The following is a 24,258-nucleotide window of genomic DNA, read 5'->3' on the forward strand; positions in this document are numbered from 1 at the left end:
AGGTGGCGACAGAGCATTCTCTGACTTTTGTAAAGGCCTAATGTGATGCTGAAGGTTCAACAATGAATCCTTTGAAGCATTTTCAGAGCTACTGGCATTTCTGCTTTCAACAAAGTAATGTGATCAACTTCACACAGCTACTGTGGCTGAGTCAGGGCTTTCTTATTAAAGGAAAATGATACAGAAAAATGGGAGAAAAAGAGGGACTGTAGGAAGACAGGAGAGAAAGAACTTTTAGGTTTTAGACAGTACGTGTTTCTTCTCATTAGCTAATTTTTTCAGACCCAGTGGGAGCTGGTTAACACACTGTGTGTATGTGTGTGTCTTTCTAAGCCTTCCTTAATGTGCCTCTGTGCTCAGATACAATGTGTCTTTGTTAGTCTTTGGCATACAATCAGAAATAGCCTCTGATTAGAGTAAGCGGAAGCAGAGACCGAGAGAAAACCCCCTTAATTAACTATACTCGAGTCTTCTCTCCTTTTATGACCTCTAAATATTCCTTGAGGTTCTTCTGTCTGGCTCTGTCTCTGCGACGGTAGTTCACTGCAGAGACCATTCTTCTTTGTCATTCCTGCTCGTCCTCTATCTCTTGCTTTCTCTCTGTATCTATTCTTGGCTGTCCAAAGTTCTCTGTCCTATTGAGTCCTTTACTCTCATTATTTAAAACAAGGCCAACGAGACACAATGGGGGCATGGAACACAAGCACAGCTGTGCCTCTCAAGGCATGTGTGTGTGTGTGTATATGTTTGTGATTGTGTGTATAACTGCCAGAAACGTGACGCGACAGATAAGAGCATTCATACTACTAAAGAACAGCTGATTTCCCTGCTTCTCAGATCCTGGGTGAAGAAACACAAGTCTTTTGGCTGGGAAGAGCGCACCTGTTGTGGAAACGTGAAACAGGGAGAGGTATTCACAGGTGTTGCCGAACAAGAATCCTTTATGTGCTGCATACAGCACAAACTGGAACTTACCTGACAGCTGAACACCTCCTCCAGCATAACACTGCAACATACCTCCTACTGACTCTGCTTTTGGGCCTGTTTTGTTTTCTTTTCGAAAGTTCTACACTGTATCTTATCATGCTGCCAATTCTAGTCTGTTTCATGCAAAACAAAAAAACAAACAAACAAACAAAAAACCCAATAAAAACATGATTCATGAAAGTGGGAAAGCTGGTTAATTCCTCAGAATGGTTTTCTCTGAACTATTGAACATGCCTTTGTGATCTTTAAGTGTTCCATCCAACACAATGTGATTATGAGGAAGAAGGCAAAACAGACGAGCTCAAGGTCAAGTGGTGATTGCTGACATGTGCTTAAGAAATTAAGAGGAGGGCAGTGTGTTTTAGTGCATTAAACATTCCTTTACGCCGTGATATTCTTTCACCTGATTACAGTCTGCTATGGGTTATGAGTAGTTTCGTTCAAAGTTACCTAACACCACTTGTTCGTTTTTTTTTAATGTAGTTAGAATGTTTATAATATGAGGAGTATTCTCCATGGTCTCACTTCACACTTCATCGTGGGTATTCTTTTATGTAGGCCATTTAAGTTTCCTAAAAACGCCTTAAACGGTTGCTGTGGGGAGAACTGTGGCCATTTAGACCATTTGAGTCATTTCAGAGATGTACACTTGCCGCCATGTAACCAGAACACGCCTCTGTGGAAGGCTGGAATGACAGCGCTCGGCGGGGAGAAAAGCACTCACTTCCTCACCTCCCCCTGGATCGCTCTCACTCTCCTCCTCTTGTTTATTTCGTGAAAACATGAAGGAAAGCGAACCATTTCCAGCGGAGACGAAAGTCAAGTGAAAGTTTTTTTTTTCTCCTAGAGCTTTCGAAGGAAAGGGGGGGGGGGAAAGGCCATCATTAGCAGGCGGATGGACGGCAGGAAGGAAAAGATCAATTCAATTCCGTGCGACGATAAGAGCGTAAATGAATATACGGTGTACGAAGTCTTAAGCTGCGCTCGCCCGCACTGCGGAACACACTCGCCCGGTTGTTAATGTGGGACTTTGAGACTGGCAACTTCGGGAAGTTTTGGTTGTTTTTTTTTTCCCTCTCTCTCTCTCCAAGTTTGCGCAGCCGCCCGCAGAGTAGAAACCTCGCGTCAGGTTCCTTCTCCTTCACCCCGGAAAGGTCTCAAGCTCACGGGTTCAGGACGCCGAAGTCGGAGAGGCGTCGTCCCTCGCTGTGGTAGCCGTCATGGCTGGGGCAAAACCGGGAGTTCACGCTCTCCAACTCAAACCGGTGTCCGTCCATGAAACACTAAAGCGGGGGAGCAAATTCATCAAATGGGATGAGGTAAGCAGAGCTTCAAGGAGGTTCCGCGCTCGCAGGGTTTCTCCAACGGAGCTTCGTCTAGTCAAATCGCGCTGGCTCGTGTTGGGGTTGGTAGCCGCCGATAAAGGCAACGCAGGACTCGCTGAAGACGTTTAGGGAGCGAATGCGGACGCCTGACAGCCATGGAGCCGACGGCTAACGACCTAAGCGTTCGTGTCAGCGTGCCAACTCAATTCCTGTCGAACAAGTTGCTCTCAGATTCAGGTTTCTGCCAGGTTACACGTCTAACTCTTGCAGGTTTTGCTGCAGTTATCTCTAACCGGTTTGTTTTGTGTGTGTGTGTTTAGCCTATATGTCGTGTCTTTAGAGAAGGTAAAATTTATAAAGAGCAATAGTTTGTAGCTTGTAATAAATTAATTTTCAAAATGACACGTTTAGACAGCTAAATAAATCTGACAGATCTCAGATGGCTCATGTTATTCGACAATAATCCGCATCTTATTTTCGAGAAATCCCCACCTCACAACTCTTCCGCCTACATTCTGCTCTCCTCGCGATTGTATGTATGCGCGCGGACGCACGCGCGACCCGGTTCCCGCGTGTTTGACGAAGAGAGGCGATTTGGTTCATGTTTGTTCGGTTCAGTGTCTCTGCTGTCCGTTTACCTGTAGTAATGGCCGGTTACAGTTGTGGCTGCCGGTGTGCAGTAACGTCCCCTGTTGACAACATGACCCTGTAAGCATGTGTTTGTCGGACGGCAGCTTTGTAACAGAGCTGCGTGTCGTTAATGATTAACTTTGCAGCCCGCAGCCGCTGAGTGGCTCTTGTTTATGCTTGCAACGATGTCCGTTCTCCCTTGGAGACATGTTCGAGAAAAAGTGTGAGAGTGAGACAGATCACAAGTAACCTCTTACAGAATACGATACACTATATACAGCAGGTAATGTTTACGTGTTGGAAATGCCTCTTTGTTTGACTGTGCTTATTAAGGACTTTATGAGTGGTTAACTGACAAATAACTTTATAAGGGCCATGGGGCATGGTGAAAATGGACTCCTTTCTCCTCAAAGCAAATAAAGACGTTGTAGCCAGAGATCACATGCCTGACGTTAAAGAACCAAAAAGTAGAGTGCAGCCGGTCCTGTTGCGGTAACACAAACTGTCCCGATGAGTGTCCTAGCGTCAGGCTGGACCTCAGGATCCAGGAACTAGGACCGTGGCATGGTGTGGACTTAAAGAGAAGCTTTCCAGTGCAAACACAGTCCTTTGACCTCCTTCATTCCCCATATCCTAATTCCCTCTCTTTCATCAGTCCTTTACTTTATAATTTCACTTGTACACACACGCGCGCGCGCCACCGGATTTTTAATGGTCTTATTGTCAGAGTGGTCTTATCCACACAGGACAGGACAATTGTTGACCTGCACGTTATGCACACATTCCAGAGAAACTTTACAAATACGCCCCATGGCTTGATTGTTGTCACTTGTAACCTGTTCCAGTCCAGTAAACCCACCCGTTTAGCACAGGGAGGCCCCAGTCATCACTATGAGCCTATGAGCAGCACTTTAGCCTGCGTGTTCTGTTTATTAACACCAAGCGAGTCCCTGGAATTACAGCCCAGCAGGTGCCTGGAATTATCTCAAGCGCTAGTGTATGCTGAAGTGGGAAGATCCTAAAACACACCCACCTCATTTACTGGAATCAAATGATACAAGATAATGGATTCAGTGTTTTGTGTGTGTCTGATTTTGTGTTTGTACATGTTTGTGAGCATTGAATAACAGACTCGTTCTTGCGTAACTTTTTTTTTTTTTTTTTTTTTTTCCTGCAGTGTCCTTGTGGGGTAAATGTAAATGTTTCTGCTGGTCGTCTCAAGTGTATATTCAAATGTTTTCTCTGAGCTTGGAAAGGTTCACTATCCAAACAATCTGGGAATCTTGAGAGAGAGAGAGAGAGAGAGAGAGAGAGAGAGAGAGAGAGAGAGAGCGAGAGAGCTGACTACATAATCTACATGAATCTCTCTATCTTTCTGTCTTTCTCTCTGAGGGAATTCCCAGGAAGTATTTAGGGTTGTGATTAACTATGTGAACTTTAAGGAACATTGGACTTTCTCTCTGTGGAGACTGAAGGGTCAACAAGAGACAGAAAGAGCTGAGGTATCTGTAGAGAGACCAAGCTGCACGTATGAATTTAATTCATGCAGCACTTCATATTCGGTTCAGAAAGCTTTTCATAAAGCAAGTCAAAGTGTTTGATTAATAATTCAGATAATACACTGTGTGTGTATGGAGCTACATGCTTGTCTGCATGAGTAATGAAAAGTTTAAATCTTTAAATCCTCTTAAATCTTTGGTAAGCACATGTCATCATGTCTTCATGTGTATGTGAATGTTTGTGCCTGAGTGCTTGTTTTTAGTCCTCTGCTGTGGGTGTGTGTGTGTTTGGCCTACACACACACGTGTTGTGATACTTTCATGTGCAACTGGCACTTTAACGGCGTCGATTTTAAATTTAAAAACTTTATAATTTATTACTTCATTAATTATTGTTATATGTGCTGTTTTGGTGGGGCAAAATAAAATGTGTGGGCTGTAATCCCCGATAGCCAGAAGCATGGTCATCTGTGCACGTAGTTCTACTCGCTGGCAGGATAGTATGTGGCAAAGATAAGACAAACACTGGAATTTGAGACATTGGATTTGTTTAATAAGGAACCTACATGCGTTCAAATTGTTGTACATGTGCTGAACTGACGTGTCATGGTTTTAGAATTCAAACAGAAATTCAGCCTGTGTTTGTGAGTGTGTGCTTTGTTTGGGTGTGCATGTGGCCATGTGTATATATTACTCTCCAAAGAACTTCCTGATATAGATTATGTCCTTAGCCAAAACACTCACTCACTCTCACACACACACTCTCTCTCTCTCTCTCTTTCTTTTTTTTTATATGAGGTTAATCTCAGCTGAATTCAGTTAGCATTCTCCTCTCACTTCCTTATTTTTGTTTACGTAATGGTTGTGTTTATGGTCTGTTATGTACTAGACTTATCTGAGAATGTGTCTGGGGAAGTTCGGGCACCATATGCTCAAAATATTGGGTAGTGATCATTTTTGCTATACTTTTCAGTTGTGTTACTTGAAATGCATTTGTGTATACGTAATCTATTTTAGTTCAGATCTGGCCTACAATATCTATGTAATGCCTACAGAAGCATTTCAGTCACATCTGGTATGTACCATCAGATAAAAAAGCTTAATTATATTGCATCATATTAACATAATGTTTTGTAATGTTGCAGATTTGCTTTCTAAAATGTAATTAACGTAGCAGCTACAGTTTCAAACTGGCCGTCACATCTAATATTGACCATATGCTCTTCATCTGAGAGAACCTAACTACCTATCGACTAGCTTCTGTTTGCTTCTTATGCACTTGACAAGGCTGCACATCAGTTGTTTACCCAGTTTGTACAGATTAAATGAGACGGTACACAGTGCTTTTCCTGGGGACCTTGCATGACTAGAACTTTGTAAACAGAATGTGTTTCATTCAATCAGCCTTCGTTTTTAGGAGAAAAATAACATATTTTTTACGCAGACCTGTAAACAGTGCACATGTTTATAAAGGAGCCGTGATTTATTATTATAGGTCACTCTGTCTGTCTGAAGGGGTTTCGGTGCCCCGTGTGACTCCACAGTTTCACATTCTAGGGTTCCTGTAATAAGTGGCCTGGTCATTTTATGCTTGACACCGTTCAGACATTTAAGTCCTGCTGTGCTTTCAAACAGCAGTTTGGCACAATGGTCATTGTGTAGGCAAGGTCCGGCGCACACCGCCCCAGCGTTCTCCAACGCAACGTTCAGAATTAATCACCGCGGCTCTGATCCTGTGCAACGCCTTGACTTGTGAAAACGTCTGCAGAGTGCTTGCCACAAGTCTGTGACCGCGCGTTTGGTTGGAATGCTCACAGCATGCATTAAAGAACTGCGTGATTTTTGTTAGACTTTTCATTTGTATATCTTACTGTGATACCAATATAGCAGAACAGTACTGCGGTAACAGTTAATGAGCTCTTATATATGCGTGTTTGAGACGAAGTACTGACATGTTCTAAATGCAGACTCCTGCACCTCCACAGATGTGTCTATAACAGCTGCTTCATGGGGTGCTCCCCTGGGTGGTCTGTCTTATACGTGCCCTGCAATGTATGAAAGGACTGTGTGCAGAAGCCACTACTTGCTGTTGGGGTTACCTGTTGTCGTTACAGTGCAGTTACACTCCGTTCTGCTACCCACGTCTTTTCTCTTGCTGTGTTAACTATCTGTCTCTTTCTCACTCTTCTCCACCCTTTCATCCTTCCCTCCAGAGCTCATCTCATCCCCTTGCTACCGGCCACACGCACGCACGCGCGCACGCGCGCCCTGCTTGCCCCAACGATGCACATGCCTCATACGCTACACCTGGGAGATGGGGTATTTTAGGCATGTTTAACATGTTTCACTCAGAACGGGCCAGGGAGAACGGGCATGTGTGTGTGTGTGTGTTCATTTTCCCCCCGTACAGGGGCACAAGGGCATTAACTGGATCTGGAACTCTGTGTGACTGGTCTTTCACTCCCAAACGTGACTTTACTCTGCCTCTACAGTCCATCGCAGTTTCTGTGCCAGAAGCTGCATAAATCCCCCCCCCCCCCCCCATGCCCACAGGCAAAATGTGTGCCCCCACCACAACTGGCATGCTGCTTTGGGGGCAGGAATGTCAGGTGAGCTAGCGGAAGGCCTCAACCCTCATCACACGCCCTGAAGGGTTGAGGCAGGGGCTGAGGATGGTCGGTCGGTCGGTCGGTCAACATGAGGGAGGGAACGCGGTTGCGCAAACTTGGCGCTTTGTGGGAAATCATAGTGCGCAGCTGGCCTCTCCCAGAGGCCCGGGGACGTGGTGGCGTTGCCCCGTGCGCCCCTGTGAACGGATGTCTCGCCACACACCGGCGAGAGAGAGAGAGCTAGAGCTAGCTAGCTACCGAAAGGTGGCTTACAATAACATGCTCTTTCTGATACTGGTGTCAGCTTCCTACCATTCACATGTGGGTGTGTTTGACCTTTGCACTCTCTCTCTCTCTCTCTCGGCCATGTCAGGTGATTCAGCAGGGAGTACACACGTTGTTTGTATGTGGCTTTGTTTGTTTTAATCTGTTGGGACATGCAGAGCTTTGGCAGAGAGGCAGTGTGACTGCAGTAAATCAGTGCATTCATTTAATAACTGCTCAAAGGTCTCTCTCTCGCTCCTCTCTCTCTCTCTCTCTCTCTCTCTGTTCCTCCCTCTCTCCTTTTCCTGTCTTCCTCTGCCCTTCCTGTACTTTCCTACCTCCTATCACTTATTCTGAGCTGCTCTTACCTGCCCCCCTTTCTCTCTCTTTCCCTCCCTCCCATTAGTAGGAAATGACTGTGTTCCTACTTTTCTGATGAGTCCAAAGCTTACAGGTAGGCTATTGTATGTGGTCTATGTGCACTTCAGCAACATAGTGGAAAACTAAACACATGTATTTAGAAAAGCTTGTTTATATCGGCCCTTCTGTTCTGCTGTATCCATGAACTTTAGTGTTGACAGTCATGTAGAAGTCTAATAACTCCTCCTGGTCGCCAGCGTCTTGTTGAGCAGAAGATGTACTGAATGTCGCACAGGTTATCATATCTGTGTGTTACATAATTTAAATCCTTTTAAACCCTTTTGCAGACCAAATATGACCACGGCCAGTAGGCCTATAAACTCACCCACTGAAATAGCTGACATAGTTTCTGCATTAGCCTGTGTAAATGCGTGTTTGCGCGCGAGTTTACGCAGTGTGCGTGTGAGTTTTGTGCACGCGAGTGTGTTTGCTCCTTCTGCTCCTTCCTGCTCTCCCGTGCCTGAGTTCCATGCTTGGCCAAGATGTTTTTGTTTAATAGATTACTTAAAGAAGTGTTTTAATAGGCTACTTCCAGTCCCTGGACACACATTAATACCCACCAACACACATGCTTCTTAAAGGCTTAAATAAATCATTGGAGCAGTGTGCCTTGGTGGGTGATTGTAGGAAAATGGAGCATGCACTGTGTTTGGGCACGAGACGAGTATGACCTAGCTCGTAGGAGTGCCTATGTTTACTTGCGTCATATGTAGAACTCCGTATGTCTCTGTGTCTTTCTGGGGAAATGCAGGTAATGCCTGTTCTGGAAGGAAACAAGCTTGTCTGGTTTGTAGTTGGGTGTAGTTTTAGCTCTCACCAGTGTCGATAACAAATAGAGATGAACTGTGGTGTAACGTGTGTGTGTGTGTGTGCAGATAGGGAGGCAAATCATTAAGGCTTTTAAGCAGAAGGCCCATGTTGGTAGAAGCAGAGAAGGAACTGGTTCAGAAGATTACAGTGTACGTTCTGGTCTGTAATGAGAGGGTGAGATGGCATAAAGGTTAAGGCTTGAGCACCCCACCGCTACACGCTCCAGGGGTGAGAAGTGTGCGAGCCAAGCTGTGGCCAGATCAAAAGAGCCAGTGATGTGACTGAAGCTCCCTCCTCTCCTTCCCTCTGGTTCTTTCGTATTCTGATGGGTCCACCTGAAGGCTGTGTTGCAGTAAAGGGCTTTGTGTAACCAACACTGCTTTGAATGGAGGTTGTTCAGCAACAACAATAAAACAGTAATATGCTTGTGTTTATGCAAACACAACCAAATAATTACTGTGTGTGAGAGAGAGAGAGAGTGTGTGTGTTTAGTGGGAGATGGCGAGAATTCTGCGTGTGTCTTGGCAATCAGTGCTTAGTTGTTTTGTTGTTAAGAAGTCATTGGCAATGGACTGTGGCAATATGTGAATGTTCACACTGTTATACTTTGCATAAAAATGAACACAGTACGCGGTACCAGTGGTTTGGCTTTTTTTTTTTTTTTTTTTTTTTTTTTTGGTCGTCCCCTTTTGTAGAACAGCCAGAATCATTTTTGAGGACATGTGGATTAAATATATCGGTCATTCTAAACATTCTCCGTTTAGAAAGAAAAGAGAAACTACCACATCATTTAAGGGGGTATCGGCTCTTTACTGCCAAAAGAAGACCTACTTCATCTCATACGAAGCTTGATTTGCAAAAATATGATACGGAAAACTAGGATATAGAAATATATACTTATTCTGTATAGTCACAGCCTGTGTACACCAGGGAAGAGGATTTAGGGTGTTAACCTTCCACCCATATAAAGTCTTTTCCTCGCCCGCGGACGTTTCTGAGGTTCTGAGTTGATGAGCACTGCTCTACAAAGTTGGAGTCTGTTGTTCTGGCATTGATGGTTCTCAGGACTTCTATGAACTAGCTACAGGAAAGCCTGTGGAACAATTCTGCTAACACCACGCTTATTTATCTGTTTTCTCTGAAAATCAAGGACATCAGGACAGCCTCCTTTTAGACCATTTTAATCTGTGTGGTACATTAAGTTCTGTACAGATGGAGTCATTTGTAGTGTATCATAACATTATACAGTCTTGAATATCATTTAAACAGTCCCACTGTCAGTTTTCAGTGGCTGTTTCTCTGGAAATGGCAGAGAATGAAACTTTTTCTTGCTAAGGAACAACCTTACACTGTAAAAGGCATTAAACCCAGGTTTTTTTGCCATAAATGGACACCAGATTTAATGGAAAACAGTGTTTCTGATCTGAGCGTTTCAACCATTCTTTCATGCATTTTTCTCTTTCTCGCACACACAATCCCACCAGATTTCATGAAAAACAATGTTTCCAATCTCAAGTGTCTCAACCACTCACTCACTCTCTCACGCACAGTCTCTCTCCCACTTCTTACACACACACACACACACACACACACTCTCTCTCTCTCTCTGGCCCAGTGAGCATTAGTCTCTGGGTATGGGATTACTCTGTGGCTCTGGTGTCGCCACTTCGCCTTTCATGTGCCGCGCTCGTTTAGAGGGGCCGCCCTCCCTGAGCACACAGCCCCGTCTCGTGCTCGAGAGCCGATCGCCAGCCCCCAGCCCAACTGCTCCCTCTCCACTGCCCTGGTCAGATCACCAGCACCGGTCCGCCCGTGAGACATGCGTGGGCAGCGGCGGGGGCAGCCAGAAGCCGGCCTGTCGGGTCCTGATTAAGTGGGAGGGGTAGCAGGGGCGTGTCCTGGCTCAGTTAAGCAACCTGCCAGTCAAGTGAGCAGTCATATGGTTGGCATATGGCTTACTACAACAACAGAACGGGAAGTGTCCTTCTGTGACCTCTCAACTGTTACAGGAAAAGAAGCCTTTATTACATCAGATACATTGCATCGCCTCATAACGACGTGCATCTGATGGCATATTCAGTATTTAGACAACAGCAGCATTTGTTGACGTCATCTTGGTTGCTCGGTTGTGCTGCCTGAGCAGGGACTGTCCAGCTGTGTTGGGGCGTGAGCACCTGTCACACAGGTGACCTGTACTTGGAGATGCTAACGGATGACCATTTTAATATGATGTTACTCTGTCATTTACTGTTCCCATTAATTGACTAATGTTTGCATTTCTTTATTAAATCATTATTTGACCACTTTCATGGAAAAGGCTTAACCTGCTTAAGTTTAACTTCTCTACCTGTCGCGTGCGATGGCTGATACTCTGTGTGTGTACTACCTGCAGCACGCCAATGCTTTCTGGTATGTTTGTACACTGAGACTGTAGAGCAGTAGCTGCACCACAGCGTGATGGCCTGCGCCTGCCTACGGCATTCAAATAACCGCGCGCCAGTGAAGTAGTCGCAGGCCAGTTACCGAATTCTGGAGTTCGTGTTGCCGCAAGCTGGAAGTAACAGCGCAGCTGCTGGAGAGTGTTGCCACTGCATTGGCTGCGTTTGTCTCCTCCTTTTCTTCTCATTTTTCTGCTTCTAAGACTCGGTCATCCAAATCGCTGTTAAACTTGCAGGACAGATGTTTTGAGCAAAATGGTCTGCCTTTTCCTCAGTTGAAACTCCGTAGCCTGGAATGTGGTCCAAGCCTCCTAGAGTTTCTTTCCGATCCCACGACTCTTTCGTGCTCTGGAAGGGTTTTTATTTATTTATTTTTATTTTGTTGGTGGGTTTTTCCCAACATCATAAATTTAATAATAATTTGTATTATCTGGTCTTGGGGAAAGTACCTATACTCCAGGGCCAACACTTCCTCAGTCATTCTTTTTTTTTTTTTCCACGCCAGGTTTTTAAACTCCACGTTGAATGTACGTTTAAGCCTGTCTTATTTCATATGTTTTGTGTGGTTTGCTAATTGAACTGTGTTTGTGTGTCTAGGAACCCAACAACAGTGTGCCCACCTTGGTCACTCTGAAAGTGGACCCTAATGGATTCTTCCTCTACTTGACGGGCAGCTCCAGCATGGTTAGTGTGTTATATTGTTTCTTCATTCAGCGCACAGCCATGGTATGGTGTTCTCCGGGCAGAGGGACCAGGTCAGGACTTGTGTTTTTGTTAATATTTCAACCATTACAGTGACAAACCCTTAGGAGAGAGAGGGGGGGAAAAATGAGGATCTGTTCGTGCCCACGAACTGACCGTAACGTGAACTGTACCGTAACATGGAGACCGTGCCCGTGAACCGTACCGTAACATGAAGACCGTGCCCACGAACTGACCGTGCCCACGAACTGACCGTGCCCGTGAACCGTACCGTAACATGGAGACCGTGCCCACGAACTGACCGTAACATGAACCGTACCGTAACATGGAGACCGTGCCCACGAACTGACCGCAACATGGAGACCGTAACATGAACCGTACCGTAACATGGAGACCGTGCCCACGAACTGACCGCAACATGGAGACCGTAACATGAACCGTACCGTAACCTGGAGACCGTGCCCACGAACTGACCGCAACATGGAGACCGTAACATGAACCGTACCGTAACCTGGAGACCGTGCCCACGAACTGACCGCAACATGGAGACCGTAACATGAACCGTACTGTAACCTGGAGACCGTGCCCACGAACTGACCGTAACATGAACCGTACTGTAACCTGGAGACCGTGCCCACGAACTGACCGTAACATGGAGACCGTAATATGAACCGTACTGTAACATGCAGACCGTGCCCACGAACTGACTGTAACATGGAGTCCGTAATATGAACCGTACCGTAACATGACGACCGTACCTCCTATTAGTGAGGTCTCGGAAGACACACACAGGAGTAGCAGAGGACCGTGTCAGACGATCTACGGCTTTGTGATTTGAGAGCGCATCAGCTCTCACTCCTCCTCCTGCAGTTTCTGTCTGTTAGTCATCTTTTTCTTTACTTCTGTCACTCTCTCTCTCTCCCTCCCTTTGCTGTCTCTCCCTCTCTCTCTCTCTCTCCCTCTCCCTCTCTCTCTCTCTCTCCCTCTCTCTCGCGCTCTCTCTCTCTCTCTCTCTCTCTCCCTCTCTCCCTCTCTCTCTCTCTCGCTCTCTCCCTCTCTCTCGCTCTCTCTCTCTCTCTCTCTCTCTCTCTCTCTCTCTCTCTCCCTCCCTTTGCTGTCTCTCCCTCTCTCGATCAAGTCAGTTCTGCCAATTGGTGCGCGTCATGAGAGCAGTCATGAGTCAAATAAAATTTTAGGCTCTGTCTCTCCCTCATTCTCTCTCTCTCTCTCTCTCTCTCTTTCTCTTTCCCTCTCTCACTTCCCCTCTCTTTCTTCCCTGCTCTCTCTGTCTTTCTCTCCTTCTCTCAGTCACCCTTGATATTTAGCTTCCTCTCTTCTTTTCCTGGTGAGGAAGGAGCAGCCTGTGAGGCGTGAAGCGGTGTGTGGTGAGGACACACATGCTGCTCTCCGTCTCCATGTGTGCTGGGCGTTTCTGGGCAGAGGCGGTGTGCGGCGGGCCCACACATGCTGCACACCACCTCCATGTGTGCTCTCCTCTCCAGATAATACCGCGTGTGATTGTACGCGCATGTACTTCCATACACTTTCGTAGAGAAACCAAGTGTGCTTGAGATCGTTAAGAGAGAGAGTGGGGGAGTGTGTGTGTGTGTGTGTGTGTGTTGCAGTAGTAGGACACTAGGGCAGTCTTTGCCTGAGGGGAAGCTGTAACCCTGTTTGGTGGGAGTATAAGCCCAGGGGGAGCCAGCCTCCTCTTTAGAGGAAAGAGGACACCTCATCTAGTCTCTTCAGTAACTGCATTCCTATAGACACTTTTAGATTTCATTCCGCTATTATTATATTTAATAATGCCATTTTCCCACACTCCCCCATTTTTTGCGTCTCCTTCTAAGTAGCGTAAAGTTGTTAAAAGTCAGTCACACTTCCACGAATCCACTTCTGTCCTCCTCTCACCCTTCCTGTTCGTCCCTTTACTTTTGTTATGTGAGGGATCGATGTACACGTACTCTCAAATGCTCACAAGCAAAGATTCACTTCTTCATGCAAGAGAGAAAGAGAAAGAATGCGGCAACTCATTAAAAAACACACATACACTGTGGTAGAATAGGTTTTGTTTAGAAAGGAAAACACACCCATGTTCTGTAGAAAATCTCCTCCCAAATACTATTCTCCTACTGTGCCTTCAGCCAGAGAGGTCACTTTGTCATTTATATGTTTAAGTATGTCTGTTGTCTCATAATGTACGATATGCAGGTCTTCCGTACATCCGGGTCTTGCGTGTGTGCTGTATGAGAAATGCAGGACCTGAGGACGTTGGGAGTGCATATCGCCACCTGTTCCTCTTCCACATAAACTTAACACACTGTCATTTTTTGTGTGTATGAGAAGTGTGTGCGGGTGCATGAGTGTGTGCACACACTTATCCTTCTCTGATTCCAAGTGGGCAAGAAGTTATGGCTCGGTTCTATGAACCAAAAGAGACTTCTCGCATAAACTGTTCTAAACTTGCTTATTTATTATAGACTTCTTATAACAGCCATTTTAATATGGAAGACACCGTTCAATAGAGGAGCAGTTTGGAAGAGACCTGCTCTCTCACCATCTGAGATTACTAGTACAGTCTTGCTGCAGTCTCCCTTGCTTTGCAATGCTGTGATGTAAGCTCAAACTTCAGCATTTCTTTGAAAACTCTGCTGTTATAATGACATATTAGATGAGATTAGATAAATAATAGATTAGCACTATCTGTTTTGGTTTGGTTTTGTGCATTAGCGGTCAGTGTGAGGATGTGGGTTTGTGTCTTTTAGCTCTAATGGAACATTGTGGCATGTCACTTTAGGGATAAAAGTGTCTTATTGCTCCTGTCTTCTTCCCATTAACCTAATTGTTTCGCAGTAATGTAGACGTGAGGAGCCAACGCTGCTTCTCGCTACGGCCACATCTGGTGGAGTGGCTACGTTACCACGCTCCCCACCTGTACGCGTCAAGCATTTAGAGACGCTAACTCGCTCTCCATCCGCTTCGCTCCTCTTCCTCTCTGGTCACCGATCAGTTCCTCTGAAATCCTGCCTTTTGTACTCATGCCCGTTGTGTGTAGTTCAGGTTCTCCTGCAGCCTTTGATGCGTGTTCCCTTCCCTGCCGCATCCCTTCTCCTAGTGGTTCTTGCTCAGCGTCTGCCATTCATTACCCTTTAATCCCTTTGTGTGATGATGCACAGCTGGTTGTCTTCAGCAAGAAACAGAAGGGTGGCAAAGCTGTCCATTTTGTACAAATGCAGAGATGATGAGTCTTCCTGTCTCTGCCCTCTGTATCCTTTCATCTCTCTCTCTCTCTCTCTCTGTACTGCAAGCATGGGAAAACTTTACAGGAAGTTGTGATGGGTAGCTGTGGAACACAACATACCCTATACCCCAACATACCCAAACTCCATCCTGCCTGTCTCTCTCTCTCTCTCTCTCTCTCTCAGAACAGATGAAAGAGCTGGAAGGAGGACAGCTATTTCCAAACAAATGTCCTCCTCTGGCACTTTTTCACTCTCTTCCTTTGTTTAGAAGTCTGGCAGGAAGTCAGAGGAGAAAGTGGCAGGCAGAGGAGCGAGTATGGGAGACATTTTTGACATTTTAAGTGGAGTGTAATGGGGCACACATTTTTTTTTTCAAACAGTTGTAGAAATCGCACATCAGAGCATGGAAAAATGAAGAGAGCAGGCACATCGGAAGTGTTTTAAAGCCTCTCTGAATCTGCCAGGAGCTCTGGGAAATTCACATGTCACAATCAGAGCCTACAAGGAAGCAAAGGGACAAACACTGTCAGCTAGACAGTGAACGAAGGCGTGTTGGAGTGTGACTGGAGGTTGGAGGCCTGAGTCTCAAAGCCTTCTCAGCCTTAAACAAGCTTAGTGAGTCCTTGTATTAGAAAAGAGTAAAGATTAATTAAGGAGACAGGGACAGTGTGTGGGGGATGGTGGAGTTTACAGTGGTCCTCCCAGCGTGTTCATGGCCACTCTGGACAGGCTAATCTTGCTTGTGTTCTCTGGGTGCTGGCTGTTGGTTGTTGCTCTGCTACTTGCAAGAGTGCCACAAACATTAGCATTTGACGATTATGTTCATTTTGCAAAGAAAGTAATCCCCGTGAATTCATTGTCTTAGATGCCACACACAGACACACACACCCACAGACACCTCCACACACAGACACACACCCACCCACACACACACACACACACACACACACAGAGGCTTAAATACAGGAAGTGTGCTTGCTGGTTTGATAATGTGAACATTTCCTCTCTGTCTCCCACGTTTTCTCTCTTCCCTAGAAGCACATTTTCATTCCTAATGCTGAATTCCTCTTTGATAAAAATGCACATGCATTCACGTTCACGCACATGCAGCATTCACGTTCACTGCTTCATTTCTTGCAGGGCTAAACGCAGTTTTAAAGCACCGCTTTCGTCCGCAGATGGCTGATTCTGGGTCAGGATGGCCAGCAGTGTAAATAAAGCAGACTGCGATGCTCCGCAGCAGGCGGCGCGGAGCACGGCCCAGCTCAGGGAGAGGAGTGAGGGGCACCGCAAACGCTGCACACCAAAGGAAATATATGCCCCTCCTGGAGGGGCAAGTCTGGACGCGAAGAATGGGTGCGTGCGTGGGTGGGTGGAGGACCCGTTTGAACAGACAGAAATGGAGGGGATGAATGCGTAGGTGAATGGATGCAGAGAGACACAGCCAGTCAACAAATTCGTTCTGTTAATTTTGTGCAACATCGCACGCACTTACAGAAGAATAACAGGCGGGGAGAGAAAACTGAAGAGATAAGGAAGCTAATATGCCTGAAAAGGACTCTCGTCTTCTGTCCTTGTTGGTTCCATTTCTTTTTTTCTTTGCTAATTATTGTCCGTCTTCACTGATTAAATAGACACTCCCTTTCCTCCCTCCACCCTCCCTCGCTCTCTCGCTGTAACTCTAACCATGTCTGATGTAAGTGTCTGTTCCTGTCAGCTGTTCTCTCTGCTCTAATGGCTAAATCTCTTACCTCTCTCTCTCTCCCTCTCTCTCCCTCTCTCTCCCTCTCTCTCTCTCTCTCTCCCTCTCTCTCTCTCTCTCTCTCTCTCTCCCTCTCTCTCTCTCTCTCTCTCTCTCTCTCTCTCTCTCTCTCACAATTAATCCTCCTGACACCTCAGACTGCGAAGTAGTCTGTGCGCGCGCGTTGCACATATGTGCACACATATATTTGTGCATTATATTTTATCTTTACAAATAAATTCTTCAGTTTGTGTTATTCCAAAATAAGGAATTGATGAATAAATTAATCAAAGATTAATTGTAATTAATTACATATGCAAGTAATAATTAGGGGAATCTTTGAAAGTGTATTTAGAACAGATCCTATTTAACAGTAAGTGTGCTGAGTCAGTACATGTTCCATGAATGTGGAACAAGTGTGAAAGAAAGAAAGAGTATGGAAGATTAGTGTGCTTACTTCTCAGGGCTATCAAGTATCCACCCACACATTTCATTTCATCCTAGAACTACCACATCTGTCTGTCTCACTCTCTCTTGCACTCTTTCTCTCTTTCTCTTTCTCTCTCTCTCACACACACATTCTCAAATATGAGATTATATATATTTTCCTGTGGTCGTGGAAAAGATGTATGTTAATCTGTTTCAGAAGGGTCAAATTATGGGCATGCATCAAGTAGAGAAAACATCTAAGGAGATTGCTGAAACTGCTGAAATCTGGTTAAGCACTTTCTAACGCATTTTTAAAAAGTGGAAGGACAGTGGGGAAGCATCATCTTCGAGGAAGAAATCTTGAATGATCGTGATCAGCGATCACTTAAAGTTATGGTGAAATCAATTCGTAGAAAAACAACAGTAGAACTCAATGATATGTTTAATAGTGAAAGTAAGAGCATTTCCACACGCACAATGCGAAGGGAACTCAAGGGATTGGGACTAAACAGCTGTGTGAAAGAGTGGTTAAGGGAGCAGGAGACATCATTTTCACACATGGATTGGCCACCACAGGGTCCAGCATCAATACAAGATCTTGGGAGGGGGGAAATAAATGCAACTCTGGACAGAAATATGTTGTGACATTGCAGAAGCTTGTGGAAATGATGCGAATGCATGCCATAATAAGAGCTAAAGGCAGTCCTACGAAATATTAGTGTGTGTAACCTTTTTTTTTTGGCAAGGCAGTGTAATATATGTATAATCAAACAGGAACAGACTACCGCCATTACTTACAAGAATGAGTTCCCCTATGAAACAGTGGATCACAAAGGGCAGATTCAAACTCTGTGTGTGTATGTACATGTGTGGACTGCTAATTTTTCAGCAGTGAGCCATTTCTAGGACAGAAAGTTCAGACTGTCTGGAGAGCAGCAAAGAGCACTGGGGCTTCCGGACAGAGGAGGTTCCCGTACAGTATTACACCGTCTAGCGTGTCGTGTCCGTGTGAGAGCGTGTTAATGTTGCACGGCTGCTCCTGCCCCCGCCTGCTGAGCGAGACGGCCCTCTGGCCGGGCTCTGCTCCCCTCAGCGCCAGACCGAAACCCGGCCCAGCAGGTCCACGTGGGTTCAGCCTGCAGCGGAGGCTGAGGCCGGCCCATGCGGGACGAACACGCACCGCTAGCGAGCTGCTCGTCTGCCCGTGCAGGCTGGCTGAACTGGGGCCTGTCATTGGATGTTAGCTGGAGGAAGGTAAAGTTGCTCAGGACCAGTGTTTCCTCACCACCGCTGCTCTGACTCGGGCTGGGTCGTAGCAAACCCTTAAGCACGTTTGTGAGAAGTGTTTTTTTTTTTTTTCCACTGCTGAGGGTTTATGCTGAGCAGGTCCCGCTCACGTGGGAGCTGTTCTCTCCTACGTGTGAGAGAGGAGCGTGATGAATGGACTACCAGCCTGTGTGTTTGACTTCTTGTCAAGGAAGTGTTAGCGATGTAAGAAAACATTGCGGTTGTGTGTGTGTGTGTGTGTGTGTGTGTGTGTGTGTGTGTGTGTGTGTGTGTGTGTGTGTGTGTGTGTGCGCCTGCATGTATGGTCCTTCAGTGTGTGAAAGCTGCCAGTATCTGTGCCATGTGCTGCAGTGTAGATTGCAGTGACAGAATGGGCCAACTGTTACATTTTGAATCAACAGTTCTCATGCCAAAAATGAGGGGAATGTGTGCCTGCCTGGAACACGTGCACACATACATGATCTAACACACACACGCGCTCTAACACACATACAAGACTTGCTCAATTCACAGGAAGATATTTCACAAGCCTGGACTTGTTACAACCATTTTTGAAACCCAAAAGTAAGGATGCCCTCTCCCTCAGGCTTTCAGTTTAGCTCGTCTTACCCTCGTACGCTTCAGAGCTGTTTCCTGTACATAGAAGCTGTGAGAGAACGAGCCAGATGCATAGATAGGCTGGATTTAACTGTTTAAGAGATACTGACCGATGCAGGTATACAGCAGTGTAATGACTGGCTCAATGGCTCCGTGAAGAAGTGTGTGCGTGCGTGTGTCTCCACGTCCTTCTGCACCTGGAACATGGAACATGTCCCTAGTGGTGTCCATTGACCTCTCTGACCCATCCCTCAATCAAGAGAACATTCATCGCACTGACGTAATCGGAGAGAGAACGAAACGGCGAAACAGGAGGGAAAAGGCAGAGGGATGCTGGATGAGCAGGGGAGGGCAGGATGTGGAATGGCAGGAGAGTTTTGGAAGTACCACGAAGAGCCTGCAGAAGAGCGTTGCCCTCAGACCCCCAGGAAGACTGGCAACGGAGGTGTGAGAATGGGGAGTTGGAGCTGTAAAGCAGAGAGTGGAGAGAGAGAGTGCTTAGTCACGTTATGCGAGGCCTCCAGCAGCTCACGGCAGACACAGCTGCGCTACAAGGGAACCTGCGCGTGTGGAAGGGAACTTTGGAACCTGGCACGCCGAGCTAAACAGCTGTTGGATGCACATACCATGCACGTCTCATTATGTCTTCAAGCAGAGGGACGTGGCCTCCATCAATTTGAATTTTTGATCTCCGTCTTCTGGTTCCCTGTCTGGCTTTGTCTCTCTACAGGATGTCACCGGAAGCCAGGGCTGAGTTTCAGCCAATCGGAGCCCTGTAATGTAAACAGCATTTATATAGCATATGAAAAAACATCAACACATTTCAGATGTAGTCTGATTGACTTCCCATGACAGTTTGGTTTCTCTCTTCATCTCATCTTCCCTGCCTGTCTACCACCTGTTGTAAATCTTAGCCTCCGTTTCAGTGTATGTGACAGGTTAGAACGTTCCAGATCATATTTAAAGGTTGTTATGCCCTCACGTTATGACCTCTGTGTTTGGTGTGGGTTAAGCCTCAGACTGATGGCGTGTGTGTGTGGACAGACTGTGTATCCACTCTTTCTCCATATACTCTGACTTGTGTCAGATGTTGAGAGCTTCAGGCGTACTGGAGGTGGATGTGTGAAAACATGTTTGTCTTTCTATTTTCATGTCTACTCAGGATGTCGAGATTGTGGATATCAGCCATATCAGGGACACCAGAACAGGGAGGTTTGCCAAGACACCAAAGGTACTGTATGGGTGTGGGTGGGTGTGGGTGGGTGGTGTGGTTTTTCTTTTTTTTTATTTTTTTACCCTTTTATAGCCACAGTGTCTTGAATAGCTGTTCAGTGACATACAATCTAAATAAATTCTCGCTAACTAATAGCTAAATAAAGCAGTTCATTTAAGTAAACACGCAAGGTTTTTTTTGTTTTTTTTACTGATGCACTAGCTGACAAGGAGGCAGCATTACACAAGTTGACGATCCAGCAGGTGACTCATCCACTTCAATGTCCCGACCAGTTAAACATCCCAAAGACCAGATATAAACCCTCTTCTACAGAAAATGTCTGTGTCTGGGGAGCCAGACGAGGGCGGCACATTAGAGAGGTGGCCCTGCGCTGGTGTCTACGCTGTCACGTGCTGTGACCTTTATGAAGTTTTATTGCTGAGTTCGCTTGGGTAGCGGTGCTGTATTTATAAGTCTGTGCCTCCCTGAACTGTCCCTCGAGGTCTGTAGCTGCTGTCAGAGTGGAGACAGAGCAGGGCCGCACAGGTCCAGAGAGTCGCTCACTCACACACGCCCACACACACACACACACACACACGCCCACACACAAACACACATACACACACCATACACACACACACACACACACACACACACACATACATATACACATACACACGCCCACACACACACACACACACACATACACCACACACACCACACACACATACATGCCCACACATACACATACATACACCATACACACACACACACACACACACACACACACACACACACATACATACATACATATACACATACACACGCCCACACACACACACACACATACACCACACACACATACATGCCCACACATACATATACATACACACACACACACACACACACACACACACTATATATATATATATATATATATAGGAATTAAAGCGAACATCTGTAAAGGTGTGGGGGGGGGGGGGTGCGTGTTGCTTCCAAAAGGACCATAAAAATCCGGTCAAAATCTTTGAGAGAAAAACTGTTTATTTCTCAAGGTCAAGGCTCAGAGGTTTTCCTAATTTCATCTGTGTGTGTGTGTGTCTCTCTCTCTGTCTCTGTCTTCTTCATTTCTCTTGTCTGTGTGTCTGCTGTGTGTGTCTTTGTCTCTGTCTGTGTTTCTCTGTGTGCGCACGTGTCCGTGTGTGTGCGTAGGACCTTCGTGTGCGAGAACTGCTGGGCTTGGTCAAAGGCGAGGGGAATGCGGAAGGTAAGCTAGTGACAGTTGTCTACGGCAACGACCTGGTCAACGTCTCCTTCCTCAACTTCCAGGCCATGCAGGAGGACACTGCCAAGGTAACCATGGAGACTGGCCCCTGGACCCTTGGCCAAGTCGCCCTTAAGACATACATGACTTATTTATGTGTGTCGTTCCCTTACACCAGAAAATGATTTCAGTAGTTTCCCCTTTTTTTACTCTTTGTTGTTGATGCCTTTTCCTTCTTTAGTTTATTTCTTTAATAGGACTTCCTGAAACTTTACTCACATGGTCTGTGTGTGTGCGCGTGTGTCTATATTTGTCACAACCGTATCGCCAGGTGTGGACCGAAGAGCTGTTTAACCTTGCTACAAACATACTGTCACAAAATGCCTCGCGCAACACCTTCTTATTCAAAGCGTGAGTACTGTGTGTGCGTGCGCGTCTGTGTGTGTGAGAACTAGTCTGAGTGTGTGCACATGGTCAAACACGCCCCTTATCAGCTCTGATTAACTCCTCCAATAGAAGACCTGTCATTTAACGCCATGCAGCTCACAGTGTTTCGCAGAGTGCCATAAACATGCAGAAACACTCCTCTCTCATCCCTCTGTCTTCTCTCTCTCTCTCTCTTTCTCTCTCTGTTAAAGGTACTAAAAGCGTGCTGACATTAGAAGCTGCAATAACACTTCTGGTCTCTTTTACTATACGAGTCGCGCAGATTTATTTCTTAATGCCGAGGGAATTGCAACCTAGAGACAGAGACAATGCTGAAGTGACAGATGGTCAGACACTCCCAGTCCGCCTTCACCGGTTTTCTTTGTTTGTGTTTGTTTGTGTTTTTTTAAACACATGTTGTTTCTCCCTGTTCTCCCCACAGATACACCAAGCTCACTCTGCAGTCGACCCAGGACGGGAGGATCCCAGTGAAGAAGTGAGTGACGTGCGCTGCCGAGCGAGCGCGTGCTCCTGTCCACCGTGCCCACCACATCTCCTTTCACCAAACCACCTCCCACTTTCACTTTCGGTTCTGCTGAGTGGAACTGGGTGACATGGCAGTGAAAGCCTTGCCAAAGTGAATGCAAACTAGATGGAAATAAAGATGATATTAGCACTCATTGTTTTATCCGATTTCTCTCTCTCTGTGTGTGTCTCTCTCTCTCTCTCTCTCTCTCTCTGTCTCTGTCTCTCCGTCTCCCTCTCAGTATTCTGAAGATGTTCTCCGATAAGAGGCGAGTGGAGACTGCACTGGAGCATTGTGGCCTTTTGACTAAGAGGGTACTTCTTAGTAATTATTAATTAATTATTCATACCATTAATCAATATGCCGATCATCAGTAACCTTTATAGCCTGTTCTCTGTAGGAGCGTCCCCGTGTGTGAATACCTTCTGCGTTGTCAACATAACTGTTGGGCAGTAGCGTTCACCTCCATATGTCTTCTGTAGCTCGCTCTTCTCTTTATAATTTTTTCATCTCATTCTGTTTTACTACCACATGATTATTAAAGGCTTGGTTGTTTATTAAAGGTGGTGTTTGTTCTCTGACTCTGCCTTTCATCTGTGTTTCCTCATTCTTCCTTTGCATAATGTAATGGTAACATTTGTGTATGTGGTTTTGGGTTGGCAAGTGGTCCTGTGGAAAAGGCCACTCACTGCTGAGAGCCTGGTTTTTGGTTCGTTTTTAGTTTAGTTTTTTTGGTGTGCACTGCCCTCTGTTGGGAAACAGCAGTACATTGAAAACCTTGGAAGGCCTGAAGTCACGTGTATAGGAAACGTAGGGTGCGTGCCTAATTCAGTCAGTATTCACCAAACCTCTGCTCAGTTAACCCTGGACCTTTAGATCTGATGGATCATGGCCCTTTTTGTCTGTGTCTGCTTGTTTGCTACTCAAGCCACTCATCTGTAGAGCAGCAGTGACCTAGATTAAGCAGACTAGTATATGAGTAATGCAAAGCTTTTTATATGTCCTCAAAGATGATGCATCAGTTTGCGTTACACAAGCTGTGTCCTGTTGAGCAGTGAGCATTGTGAGGAGACATGGTCTCATTTTCTCCTCTCAGGCAGATGGGATCAAGCTGGACGAGTTCACGTGGGAGAAGTTCCAGAGCTTCCTCAACAACTTGTGCATGAGGCCTGAGATTGACCACATCTTCATGGAGCTGTGGGTGGAGGCGGTTCATGACTTCACATTTCTCTGGAACATTGATCTGAACCTGGACAAGACTGGCAGTACAGGAAGTTTGGAGTGGAGTTTTAACCGTGTGTGTGTGTGTGTGTGTGTGTGTGTGTGTGTGTGTGTGTGTGTGTGTGTGTGTGTGTGTGTGTGTGTGTGTGTGTGTGTGTGTGTGTGTGTGTAGTGGATCTAAAGGAAAGCCCTTCCTCTCTCTGGATCAGCTGATGGACTTCATCAACCATAAGCAGAGGGACTCGCGTCTGAACGAGGTGCTGTACCCGCCCCTCAAACGTGAACAGGTCCGCCAGATCATGGAGAAATACGAGACCAATGCCAGCCAGCTCGAGAGAGGTAACGCACTCGCATGCGCACACACACAAACAAACCCTAGTGTACTGAGGATAATGGTAGTAGGATGTGTGTGTGTGTGTGTGTGTGTGTGTGTGTGTGTGTGTGTGTAGATCAGATCTCCCTGATGGGCTTTGGTAAGTTTCTAGGAGGAGATGAAAACGCAGTCGTCCCCCCTGAAAGGTTTGACATCATGGATGATATGAACCAACCACTATCCCACTATTTCATCAACTCCTCACACAACACCTACCTCACAGGTGCATACGTACACACACACACACACACATCT

General features: G+C 46.0%; 1 protein-coding gene across 1 annotated transcript in view; it reads left to right on the top strand.

Moving 5' to 3' along the window:
• Window positions 1-1,200: 1,200 nt before the first annotated feature.
• plcb3 (phospholipase C, beta 3 (phosphatidylinositol-specific)) overlaps window positions 1,201-24,258 on the top strand; it is a 34,525-nt gene continuing 11,467 nt past the window's right edge. Inside the window, exons 1-10 of the mRNA XM_035519725.1 lie at window positions 1,201-2,306; window positions 11,580-11,666; window positions 20,143-20,211; window positions 21,406-21,546; window positions 21,789-21,868; window positions 22,326-22,379; window positions 22,651-22,723; window positions 23,506-23,606; window positions 23,803-23,969; window positions 24,080-24,226. Of these exons, the coding sequence (XP_035375618.1) occupies window positions 2,208-2,306; window positions 11,580-11,666; window positions 20,143-20,211; window positions 21,406-21,546; window positions 21,789-21,868; window positions 22,326-22,379; window positions 22,651-22,723; window positions 23,506-23,606; window positions 23,803-23,969; window positions 24,080-24,226 (1,018 nt within the window). The 5' untranslated portion in view covers window positions 1,201-2,207. The remainder of the gene's footprint in view (window positions 2,307-11,579; window positions 11,667-20,142; window positions 20,212-21,405; window positions 21,547-21,788; window positions 21,869-22,325; window positions 22,380-22,650; window positions 22,724-23,505; window positions 23,607-23,802; window positions 23,970-24,079; window positions 24,227-24,258) is intronic.

This window comes from Electrophorus electricus, chromosome 19, assembly GCF_013358815.1.
Source record: "Electrophorus electricus isolate fEleEle1 chromosome 19, fEleEle1.pri, whole genome shotgun sequence".
In the NCBI taxonomy this organism is placed as follows: domain Eukaryota; kingdom Metazoa; phylum Chordata; class Actinopteri; order Gymnotiformes; family Gymnotidae; genus Electrophorus; species Electrophorus electricus.